The sequence below is a fragment of the Anomaloglossus baeobatrachus genome, chromosome 1 (assembly GCF_048569485.1).
Source record: "Anomaloglossus baeobatrachus isolate aAnoBae1 chromosome 1, aAnoBae1.hap1, whole genome shotgun sequence".
NCBI lineage: Eukaryota > Metazoa > Chordata > Amphibia > Anura > Aromobatidae > Anomaloglossus > Anomaloglossus baeobatrachus.
Window position 1 is genome coordinate 358,867,129 of NC_134353.1, and position 12,931 is coordinate 358,880,059.

The 12,931-nt window shown below is 41.2% G+C and overlaps 1 protein-coding gene across 1 annotated transcript in view; it reads left to right on the forward strand.

The window, feature by feature from the left end:
- Positions 1 to 12,931, forward strand: part of LOC142314091 (fibrillin-2-like) — a 272,627-nt gene that overhangs the window by 220,459 nt on the left and 39,237 nt on the right. The window contains exons 23-37 of the mRNA XM_075352444.1: positions 1,792 to 2,019; positions 3,436 to 3,561; positions 4,197 to 4,325; positions 4,743 to 4,868; positions 4,986 to 5,111; positions 6,922 to 7,044; positions 7,240 to 7,365; positions 7,462 to 7,587; positions 7,678 to 7,800; positions 8,273 to 8,395; positions 10,067 to 10,192; positions 11,167 to 11,289; positions 11,678 to 11,800; positions 11,896 to 12,057; positions 12,163 to 12,231. Of these exons, the coding sequence (XP_075208559.1) occupies positions 1,792 to 2,019; positions 3,436 to 3,561; positions 4,197 to 4,325; positions 4,743 to 4,868; positions 4,986 to 5,111; positions 6,922 to 7,044; positions 7,240 to 7,365; positions 7,462 to 7,587; positions 7,678 to 7,800; positions 8,273 to 8,395; positions 10,067 to 10,192; positions 11,167 to 11,289; positions 11,678 to 11,800; positions 11,896 to 12,057; positions 12,163 to 12,231 (1,959 nt within the window). The remainder of the gene's footprint in view (positions 1 to 1,791; positions 2,020 to 3,435; positions 3,562 to 4,196; positions 4,326 to 4,742; positions 4,869 to 4,985; positions 5,112 to 6,921; positions 7,045 to 7,239; positions 7,366 to 7,461; positions 7,588 to 7,677; positions 7,801 to 8,272; positions 8,396 to 10,066; positions 10,193 to 11,166; positions 11,290 to 11,677; positions 11,801 to 11,895; positions 12,058 to 12,162; positions 12,232 to 12,931) is intronic.

Genomic DNA, 12,931 nt, shown 5'->3' on the forward strand with positions numbered 1-12,931 from the left:
ACAGACAACACCTTTAATAAATAGTGTAAGGTATATATTGTGTTGTATGGAACCCTCATACATGTGCAAAAAGACTTCTATGGAAAATCTGATACAATGAATTTAAAAAGCACAACTGCATTTTTAATTGCACAATCTTAGTCCTGCACTAAAAATCCTATTTCCAGTATTAATATCCCCCATCCTGGTATAATATCCCCCATCCTGAGTCCCTTAATCATATAATGTCCCCATCCTGAGCCCCTTTCCAGGAATAATATGGTCTATCCAGGGCCCCTTCCCTGTATAATGTCCCCCACCCTGGGTTACTTTCTGGTTTAATGTCCCCCATCCTGTGACTTTAATGGTAGAATGTCCCTCCATTCTGCCGTTCTTCTTCTACACAATAAATAAATAAATAAATAAATAAAAAAAAAACAATTATTGTTACCTTCTTTAGCTCCCACAACTGATGGCTTTCTCTTCTAAAACCTGAAGATAGGATATCTATGTTAAAGTCCCAAGCAAACATTTAAAGGAGTATTCTCAAGGTTGAAAGTAAAGGCCACTTCACACATAACGAGATCGCTAACGACATCGTTGCTATGTCACAGTTTCTGTGATGAAACAACAACTTCACCAGCGATCTCGTTATGTTTCACACATACTAACAATCCGCCCCCTGCTGTGAGATCGTTGGTCGTTACTGAATGTCCTGGGCCATTTTTTGCTCGTTGGAGTCCTGCTGGGCAGGATGGATCTGTATGTTTGACACCTACCAACAATCTCGTTAACGACCTAGATGAGAACTTAAAGTGTGACATGTAGGCGTGTAGTTGCGTCACCTTTTCCGCGCTCCCTCTGCACCGATTGGTTGGCTCTGAGAACAGTAAGCAAATACTTGGTAACGAAGGAGGGATTTAATCCAGGTGCAGTTGCAGCTTAGATCCGAAAAGCAAGCAAGCAACCGGGAACAAAGTACGAATGAATCCGGGTGGAGTCGCAGGTTCTATCCTGAAAGCAAGGCTCAAAAAGGGACAAAGGATGAAGCGATACAAAGTTGCCTTCTAGGCCGGCCGCCAAATCATAATGCAGTATTGGCCACCAAACGGAGTGGAGGGGTGTGGAAAAGGTGACGCATATGCACGCCTACGTAGGTTACAGCGTCAAACACTACGGCCCTATTCGAGGTCAGAATTGTTACATAGCTGCTGTGTGACAATGTCCCAACAACCAAAGAGATCGTTATACAGGTCGCTGCATCGTTACTAAAGTCGTTGGGAAAATGACTGTGTGACATCTCACCAACTATCTCACCAACGATTTAACAACGATCCAGAAACTGTGACGTAGTAATGATCTCGTTAACGATCTCGTTATGTGTGGCTGGACCTGAACTCTCTATTCATGAAATAGGGATAACTTTCTGATTGATTAGGGTCTGTCCATGGAGATCGTCATTGATCTCAAGAAACAAGACTTTGAATTGCCCTGTGTGAATAGAATGGTGTCTTTTCTTGTGCACTGTCACTCCAGGCATTCTTAATGGAGCTACGGAGAATTGGTGAACACGGCACTGAGCTGGTCTTTGGCACTCCATAAGTGGAATGGGGTGGCAGTGGGCATGATTGACCTCCAGTTTATTTGCATGGAGCTTTTCAGAGCCCTGGTTCTTGGCATTGGTTGGGGTCCCAGCAGTTGGACACCTATTCATTGGATAGGGGATAATATTTAGACTTGATAACACCCCTTTAATAAAACGTTGATAAAGTGTTGATACTTATTACTCTGTATTGTTACTTTTCCCCTCAGATATACGTGTGGAACAGTGCTATATGAACTGGGATGAGGATGAATGCACTTCTCCCTTTCCTGGAAAATACAGAATTGATATGTGCTGCTGTACTGTGGGTGCTGCCTGGGGTATTGACTGTGAGGAATGCCCGAAACCTGGAAGTGATGAATTTAAGACCATCTGCCCAAGAGGAACTGGCTTTGCCAACAGGGGTGACGTTCTCTCTGGCCGTCCATTTTATAAAGGTATTATGGTTCATTAGCTCAGCTTGACCTTTTCTGTTGTGAATATAGATCGTGCTAAATATGACTGTATTGCAATATTTCCATTTACATTCTGAAAGAATAATAACTATATGATGAGTTAGGTATAATTTTGTATTAGCCTTCACATTAACATGTGTTTAGAAACACCATATATGCTCTTAATTCTTCTTCATGTATGGTATTTATAGTCTTTGAAATTATAGAATAGACAGTGTATACACATAATATTCACTTGTGGTATGAAATTCATCATGTATCATATAACTGTCTTATTTAGGCTAGTGCCACACATCCGTGCCTCCGGTACGTGTTTGGCATTTTTTACACGTACCGGAGACACGGAGACACGTACAGCAATGCCACCCTATGGTAGCAGGCACACACACGTAAAACCACACGGAACGTGTGTCCGTGTGCGTTTGTACGTGTGTGCGATTTTCAAAGCGCTGACATGTCCGTTTTTTCACCGGCAGCACGGGTGTCACACGGCCCGCACCCGTACCACACGGGTGTAGTGTGGATGCGGTCCCGTGTGACACGCGCCGGAGAAAACACACATGTCAGTGAAAAAAAACCAAAACATTAACTCACCTTCTCCGGCCCTCCTGTCTCTGCCGCTGCTGCCTCTTGCTGCCGACCGCCGCTCATTATTCTCATTGAATATTCACTTCACTGCCTGGCAGCAGCAGCAGCGGGGAGACGGGAGGGCTGGAGACCGAGGATCAGCACCACAAACAGCAGCGCGGACATCAGGAAGGACCAGGTGAGTATAATAATTACCGGTTCTACGTGTGCTATCGCGGATAGCACACGTAGAACACACGTGTCACGCACGTACCAGAGACACGTACTTACCTGCACGCAACACGCAGGTAAAATACGTGTCTCTCGGCACGTGCGTGAATTTCACGTGAGTGTGGCAGAAGCCTTAGGCAGTATTCACTCATTTGTGTGCAGTGTCGGTGTGCTTCCTGAATTTTTTCTCCGACAGCGCACAGACCCATTGAGTATGTCCTATTCTGATCCTCAAAATCAGCTCACAATAGGACATGCTCTGAAGCTCAAGGATCTCACACTTTCATCTGTGATTTTCTAAGATGTGTGAATAAATCTGTGAAAGTCTATGGGTCTTCGCGCTGTCAGAGAAAAAACTGGATGTATGAATACAGCCATTCAGCTTGTGGACTGTATGGTGTCCAGGCAATTTTATTTTGGCCACTTCATAGATTATAGTAAGAATTTAGTGATCTTATGTTCTTCATTAGTGTGTAATCAGTTAAGACATGATTCCCTCTTTATTGTAATACTCATGATCAATCATTACCTGAGAAATCTAGATGTCAGCTTCGCTCAGAAGCTATCTCAATTTGTATTATGTTTCTTTTTGCTCTACAGATGTGAATGAATGTAAGGTGTTCAACAGCTTATGCAACCATGGATCATGCCGCAACAGCATTGGAAGCTTCCGGTGTATTTGTGAAAGTGGCTTTGCTCTAGATGCTGAAGAAAGGAACTGCACAGGTTAGAAAGATCAGAGATTTCTCCCAAGAATGTGGCATACAAGATATCAACCACAAAAAATCCCACATTTTGTGATGAAATGATTTACATTTACAAAGAGAGATGAAAGTCCTTGATCCCAACGTATTGTTACCCTACTTGTAAGGCCTCATCTAGAATATGGGATCCAGTTTTGGGCTTCACATTCTAAAATGGTTATTTGAAAGTTAGAGTCAGTTCAAACGGGTACAACTAGATTATTACAAGGGATTGAAGACCTCCCATATGACGAGAAGTTGGTAAAGCTGGACTTGTTTAGCTTAGATCTCATTTATATGTATAAATACATGTGTGGTCAACACAAAGGACTTGCACATAACTTTCTTCTTTCAAAGATCTTACAAAAGGACCAGGGGGCGATCATTATAGGTGGAGGAAAGGCAATTCCGGCAGCTAACTAGGAATGGGTTTCTTACAATTAGACCAATCAGACTGTAGAATGCCCTATTACAAGAGGTGGTAATGACAGATATGGTGATATGGTAATAAATAATATAGCAATAGAGAATGTATAATTGGTGGAGAAAGGTTGAACTTGATGGACTAAAGTTTTTTTTCAAAATATATAACTGATTGTTTTCCTATCCCTATTACAGACATAGATGAATGCCGCATCTCTCCTGACCTCTGCGGACACGGCACTTGCGTCAATACTCCTGGAAGCTTTGAGTGCGAATGCTTTGATGGTTATGAGAGTGGATTCATGATGATGAAGAACTGCATGGGTAATTAGAAAACTGTCATTATGAGTATAACTTACAGTAAATCATTAGGTTGAACATCCAGACATTTATACTTTAAGGTGAATATAGATTGTACAGAAAGAGTTCAAAGGCAGCAAAAGTCTTTGAATAATATGGGAACCTCTAACTTACCGAGAGGAAAATTAATGTAAGCCCTTTAACTATAAGTGCTGCATGTACCATAGAGGGAACACATGGAAACATTAGGCTGTAGATTTGTTTGGCTTCTAATATTCAAGGAGTCATAAAATAATAACTATATAGTCATATATATTTGTTTCATTACTTTTATATTAATATACAGTTTACACCAATTAAATACAGGATCAACTAATTGACCAGGTCCTTAGTCACCAATAGCTTGTCCAATAACTGGTCTCATCTACCCTTATCTTACAGATATTGATGAATGTGAACGAGACCCCCTGCTATGTAGAGGAGGAACCTGCATCAACACTGACGGCAGTTTTGAATGTATCTGCCCCCCAGGACATGAGCTGACTGCAGAAGGCAATGCCTGTGTTGGTATGAAAAAAATTCAATATACTTTTTTCATAGTGAATCTACATAGGCCAAAAATTTGAATCTGTAGGGAAAATCCATTTATTTAAACCGAGTGTATGTGATTTCTGTTTTCTCCAGACATAAATGAGTGTTCCTTGAGTGATAACCTCTGTAAGAACGGTCGGTGTGTCAACATGATTGGAACCTACCAGTGCTCTTGTGATTCAGGCTTCCAGTCAACTCCTGATCGGCAAGGTTGTATGGGTGAGTTATTCACAATTTATATTCCTGGAATCTACATGTCCCCAAAGAAATCTCAAATAACATTCTTATTCCAATTAATTGTATTCATATATTAAGGTTGTAGGAGGTTTTCAGAATTCCATGAGATAAGAGAAGTACCTTGGTAAAGACTCAAGTAAAACCCTGGAAAGAGAGTGGGAGAAAGTACAATGATGTATGAAAGAACTATAGTATTCTAAGCAGTTACTCCACACCAGGGGTGGACATTACATTTTTATTGATGGGCCACATGAGAGACTTAAATTAACTGCTAAAAATTAATATATTATTTTATATTAATTTAATAGATTAATATTAAGCAGAATTAAGTGTGAGGCCTCTCTTCTACTGCTAACACATACAACAATAGGGCTTATTGCAGTCTGATTCTTACCAGTAGCAGCAAATCAAAACCATCAAGTTTATAAATCACACTGCTTCTATTATTCATCCTTAGGTATGATAAATACATATGTACCTTGATCATCTCTGATCCTTTCTATGATCACACCCATATACCCTATGCCCTCTGTGTCCATCACATTCCCAGTCTCTGTCTGTTTCTTTGTTTCTGTCACTATCCCGCTCTCTCTATTTCCCCTTCTCGCGCTCTCTCATTCTTGATTGGTGCTCATATGTTTCTTGCATCTAAGGCGGGCTTTACACGTTGCAACATCGCTAGCAATTGCTAGCGATGTCCAGCGTGATAGCTCCCGCCCCGTCGCACATGCGAAATGTGGTGATTGCTGCCGTAGCGAACATTATCGCTACGGCAGCTTCACACGTACATACCTGCTCAGCGACGTCGCTGTGACTGCCGAACAATCCCTCCTTCAAGGGGGAGGTGCGTTTGGCGTCACTGCGACATCACCGAGACGTCACTAATCGGCCGACCAATAGAAACGGAGGGGCGGAGATGAGCGGGACATAACATCCCGCCCACCTCCTTCCTTCCGCATTGCCGTCGGGACGCAGGTAAGGAGATGTTTGTCGCTCCTGCAGGTTTACACACAGCGATGTATGGAGCTGCAGGAACAACAAACAACATCGTACCTGAGGTCGAACCGACATTATGGAAATGAATGACGTTACACAGATCAGCGATATTGTATGCTTCTGTGCTCGTTCATCGTCGCACCTAGGATTTACACGTTGCGATGGCGCTACTGGCGCCGGATGTGCGTCACTAACGACGTGACCCCGACGATATATCGGTAGCGATGTCGCAACGTGTAAAGACTCCCCTAAAAGTTAAGTGAATACTTCAATGCACTGCAATGCCATTGGCACGGCACTACCACCTTCTTTTCATTTCCAAACATTTAGTTGCTCTGCTCCTTAGGTCCGACAAGAACAGCAAAGGGCTCACTAACCACAGTTGCCCAGTTTTGCTCCACACCAAAGTTATTTCTGAAATTGTAAACTTTCCATAAAATATTATACCTCTTATATGAACATGATTTCACTATATTCTACTGGAAGTTCTGAAATGTCCATTAACTGTAAAGATCTACTATCTCATTAATACCTAATGTTTCACAAGAAGCTTGAACCATAAATAAACCAAATTCATGACAGTCCTCTAGATCTTATGCTGCATAATAGTTTTCTTGAGCTGGAATTTAGGTGATGGGTAAGGGGAGCTCTATAATATGGATTATAATGTGGCCTCATGTTATCCAGTAGAGAGCATGTTAGATCCTGAGGATGGGACTGGAGATGTAGGGAGATTTCTCTTGTGTTTCATGTCCTAGTACTGAAGCTAACATGCACATCCAATGCTCTGTTGCAGATATTGATGAATGCACAATCATGAACGGAGGATGTGACACCCAATGTACCAACTCAGAAGGCAGCTATGAATGCAGTTGTAATGAGGGCTATGCACTTATGCCTGACAAGAGATCCTGTGCTGGTAAGAAATGGCGTAAAATGGTATTTCTAGTGTATATAATTGTGTGTTCGAATTATGAAGAGTAGATGTGGCTTAATACCATAGGTAGATATCAGTCGGCTGTATAGTGGTTGCTTGTAAACCAGTTTTTTTGTAATTTATCATCATCTATGCATGCATTTCTAATACAGAATCCTTAATTTCTTTAACCCTCAGATATTGATGAATGCGAGGACAACCCAGATATCTGTGACGGTGGACAATGTACAAACATTCCTGGAGAATATCGTTGTTTGTGCTTTGATGGTTTCATGGCGTCTTTGGATATGAAGACATGTATTGGTAAAGTAATTCTATATTGTTCCATGACCATCTTATTCATTCTACTTTTGTTCAGTTCATGGTATTAACGTGTACAGTACTTCTCTATTTTTATAGATGTCAATGAGTGTGACCTCAACCCTAACATCTGCCTACACGGAGAGTGTGAAAACACTAAAGGCTCATTCATCTGCCACTGTCAGTTGGGTTACTTTGTAAAGAAGGGAACCACTGGATGTACAGGTATACCTTTTTTCAACTGTACCTCTTGTAACTAAGTACTGTTAATATGTGTCACATACACTAATAGACCACTTTTTCTTTTTGCTGTAGACATTGATGAATGTGAAATTGGCGCTCACAACTGTGATGTCCATGCGTCTTGTGTCAACGTACCTGGAAGCTTCAAATGCAAATGTCAAACAGGGTGGGTCGGAGATGGACTTAAATGTGTTGGTAAGTAACACTAGATATCATTTATGTTAAATCATTTTTAAGGCCTAATTTTAGGCAGATTAAGTTCATGCTTTTCACATTTATTTAATCTTAAGGAATGGGAAGTTGTTGATTTGGCACACATAAAAAAAGGAAACAGTGCCATTTTATCTACCCTGACAATTTGTATTGACCCCTGACATGTATCGCTGAGTCTACCATGATGTCTACAACCTGCAGACAAGTAGACTAAACTGTGTCATCATCTTTCATGACAAAGTAGCACATGAAGTACAGAATGCCCAAAAAACTGAACATAACAGATAATCCTATCCTTGCTAATGTCCTCCATCCCCTTGAAAATAAAAAATGATCTATTTTAATAGCTTGAAATTTGTAGATATGATTTACTATTACTTACATCAAATTCCTTCATAGCATTTCCATTTCGCTTGCCTAATTTTAACCCTAAATGTTTTCATCCCTTTTTCAGATCTTGATGAATGCTCTACAGAAGACCACAATTGCAATATAAATGCCAACTGTGTCAACACTCCTGGATCGTACCGGTGTACATGCCGTGAGGGTTTCAATGGAGATGGCTTTTCTTGCTCAGGTACTGTATTTAATAAAAAAAAACTGAAAATATTACATTATCTTGCTACCATTTCATAAATCCAGACATAATACAGTAGAATAGTACTGGCTGGTTGACTTTCAAGTACTAAAAATGTTAGTAATTGACTCTTCACTTGTCACTGTGAGAATATTTGTGTGATAAATTGGGGATCGCAGCAAAAATAAAACCATTCAGTCCTGTATGATATGTCTGGAAAAGCAGCCTAAGGCCTGCGACACACATCCGTGCCGCCGGCACGTGTTTGTCATTTTTTACACGTACCGGCGGCACGGAGACACGTACAGCAATGCTACCCTATGGTAGCAGGCACACACACGTAAAACCACACGGAACGTGTGTGTTTGTACGTGTGTGCGTTTTTCAAAGCGCTGACATGTCCGTTTTTTCTCCGGCAGCACGGGTGTCACACGGCCCGCACCCGTACTACACGGGTGTAGTGTGGATGCGGTCCCGTGTGACACGCGCCGGAGAAAACACACGTGTCAGTGGAAAAAAAAAAAAACATTAACTCACCTTCTCCTGCCCTCCTGTCTCTGCCGCTGCTGCCTCTTGCTGCCGACCGCCGCTCATTAATCTCATAGAATATTCACTTCACTGCCTGGCAGCAGCAGCAGCGGGGAGACGGGAGGGCTGGAGCCCGAGGATCAGCACCACGGACAGCAGCGCGGACATCAGGAAGGACCAGGTGAGTATGATAATTACCGGTTCTACGTGTGCTATCGCGGATAGCACACGTAGAACACACGTGGCCCGCATGTACCAGAGACACGTACTTACCTGCACGCAACACGCAGGGGAAATACGTGTCTCTCGGCACGTGCGTGAATTTCACGTGAATGTGGCAGAGGCCTAACAGAGCATAATCTGGGCATTTCCAGGAGTGAAAAGCCAATCCATGAGCCTCCTGTACAACAACGAGTGTTACTCAAAACTGACCAAACTGAAGGAGCTGGTGCCCAGCATTCCGCAACCTAAGAAGGTCTATGAGATGGAAATCCTCCAACATATTGATTATGTCTTGGATCTCTCTCTGAACTCTCTCATTGTTAACTTGCATCGTCCGAGATTGTCCATCAAAAGTCCCCTGACCACCCTGAATAGAGACATTAGTATCCTGACACTGCAGATGTTGGATTTGTCAGAAAAGTTCATCACGAATGATAACAAAGCTCTTCTTAATGTTGACTGCGTATATCTTTGAACAATATGGCTACAAGACTACTCTATATCATTCTTTGAGTACTGCATTTGTATAGAAGCTTCTGGACAAAGGGGGTTCAATGTGGGAATGTGGGTATAATAAAAGCTTTAGGTTAAACGTGTCCTTTGCAAAGTTCAAACTGGACTTCCAGTACCACCACTAAAGTTAATGCCAGCAAAGATCCACAGTTTAGACATTAGTTATTACACGGTTATAAAGATCAATATCCGAATAACTAACTATTCATGTGCTGGGTAAGCAATTTCTGTCTATTTCAAGGCAAATTGTGTTATCCATATAATTGATAGTAGAACCTACTAATCAGTGACAACTGTTTTGTATTAATGCTTATCATACCTCCCGAAACATAGAATTTTACATATGTCATGTTATCACTAGCTATTTCCATTCTTCTTTTAAGATGTTCCTTTTGCAATTTCCCATAGATGTTGATGAGTGCGCGGACAATGTGAACTTGTGTGAAAATGGTCACTGCTTAAATGCCCCTGGAGGTTACCGCTGTGAATGTGAGATGGGTTTTACTCCCACAGAGGATAGCAAAGCTTGCCAAGGTGAGTGGTATCATATATAAAACCCAAGAAAAGAACAAGTTGAGCATATAACCTATAGTAAGTAAATAATAATAGTATATGTAAATAACATAACGTACTTGGTTTACTCTATTTTGATAAAAAAAACAAAAGCATAAATGTCATCACACTCCAACAAGGTGTACCCAGTCAGGACGGTCATATCCTGTTTCTAACATTAAAACTTCACCTTGTGTCAACCAACCTCAATGTGGATAAGGGAAGAGAAGGGTGGGGCCCCAAATGTTCATCCACCTATCCATGGGAAGCTATATAGATAAATGCCTAGCTCAGATAGGGGAGGCCATGCCCTGGTTTGGACATAGTACATGATACTATAATAAAAACATTAAAATGACCAGGAGCATAGATTTTGTATACATGCAATGTGTTACGCTACGTTCACACAGGGCATCTTTTGCTGCATTTTTGGTGCGTTTTTGTGGTTACAACGATAAACCTAAATGCATGTATTTCCTTCTCCCAGCAAAGTCTATGAGATTTTAATTTTGCTGTCCACACTGGGCATCTTTTGTTGGCTGCATCTTGGCTGCATTTTTCAAGATGCAGCCAAGATGCAGCATGTCAAATCTTTTTGCGTTTTTACCGCGTATTGACTCAAGTCAATAGATTTGACTTAAAAAACGCTTTGGCAAAACGCAGTAAAAACGCATCAAAAACGCATTGTGTTTTTGATGCATTTTGCCGCGATGCATTTTTGGTGCCTTTTAAGATGCACTCAAGATGCACTGAAGATGCACTCAAGATGCACTGACAAAAAAGATGCCGCATGTGAACATAGCCTAAGAGCACGTTCACACTGTGGCCATTTCACAGACAACATCCAAGAAAAACATTATTTCTTTGGTTGTGTTGTATCATATATAGAAGTAAATGACTTGTGGACAACAAGTGAGTGTTGTTGAGATGATTGTGTCTTAATCTTTCTTTCTCAGATATCGATGAGTGCACGTTCCAGAATATTTGTGTCTTTGGTACTTGTCAGAACCTGCCAGGAATGTTCCGCTGTGTCTGCGATGATGGTTATGAACTGGACAGAAGTGGAGGAAATTGTACTGGTAAGATGATCAACCTGATGGATACGCTCCAGTTAGAGATAACCAAACCTTTTGATATTTGAATTCTAAAGATTTTTGGTTGGTCGATCCATGCAAATTGGGACCTGCGAATTTTTGGATACTTCGACTTGAAGTCGATTCTCCGTGTATTGAACTGATCATCTCTAGTTTCCAGTCTTTCATAATTTGACTATTTAGTTAAGAAGTAAACAAATTAAATGTCAATGAGGATTTATGGTAAACCTTTCTATATTTTACATCACCAGAGAATTTCTTTTATCAGTGCAAATGGATGTTCTGAAATGTATTTTTTGGGATGATTCGATAGAACAGCCCTTATTTCTGTGCAGACTATACATTCTATCTTACTCATTCACGTTTCCTTTAGATGTGAACGAGTGTGCTGACCCTGTGAATTGTATCAATGGATTGTGTGTGAACACACCAGGCAGCTACTTGTGCAACTGTCCACAGGATTTTGAGTTGAACCCCACCGGTGTGGGTTGTGTTGGTAAGTAAATGTATCCAGGCATAAATACAAATCTTTCTATTTAAGCGCAGTGTATAAATATCTCTCCGAACTGCATTTTTATTCCCTATATTCAGATACTCGAGTTGGAAACTGCTACTTGGAAACTCTGACGAGAGGGGATGCCGGCCTTGCCTGCAGTGCAGAGATTGGAGTCGGAGTTACAAGAGCATCTTGCTGCTGCTCTTTGGGACGAGCTTGGGGTAACCCCTGTGAAAGCTGCCCTCTGGCCAACTCCAGTAAGTAGAGAAGTTATTTTCTGTTATACATAGTAAAAAAAAAGCTTTTAAGAAGAAGAGTAGTAGATTATGGTGGCACAAAAATATTTTTGTCTTCTTTTTCAGCTGAATACAAGACACTGTGTCCAGGGGGAGAGGGATTCAGACCAAACCCAATTACAGTCATATTGGAAGGTGAGAAAACTGGCATAGTCCTTTGCACTGGTAGACACAGATAGAAAAGTCTCCAGCAGTATATGGGCCCTATGCAGTCCAATAGCTCATAATAATGCACAATTACTTGGCGGTAGAAATGGGCTCCCTTACCTCTTGGGCTTCTGGATTGCATCAATGATATGTTCACCCCTGACCCTCTGACTCTATCACAAACCCTCTCCTTCACATTGTGATGTTTACTGTCACTTTGGTTCATGAAAAGTGGTATTGTTTTAGCTATTTTGTACGTTATGTTAAATTCCTTTATTAACGTATGTATGTTGTGATACATTTAGAATTGTAGATTTACCGCTATTTGACAATTTTTCACAGCATACATCATTGACACCAGAGAGGTTTGCCACCTTATGTTTATTTAACTAATGGGTTTGAAACAGCAATTTATTTAGGTTATTAGCATAAACCTATTATAAGTCCAGCGCCATCCTCTTACATTGTAATGTGCTGCCCCCTTGTTACTTAAGCTTTTTCCATGAACCACACAGCATCCCTGTCCTGATCATGACCGCTAATGAAGAGGCATGAAACCAGACCAATCCACCAGCCTCCTCCGTGGAAAAAATACTGCACATACTCTAGTCTCCCATGTGCAGTGGTTCAACAGAAGAAACTGATGGGAGGGTCTTGCAATGTTTCCAAACCACAATCTGCCATGTTG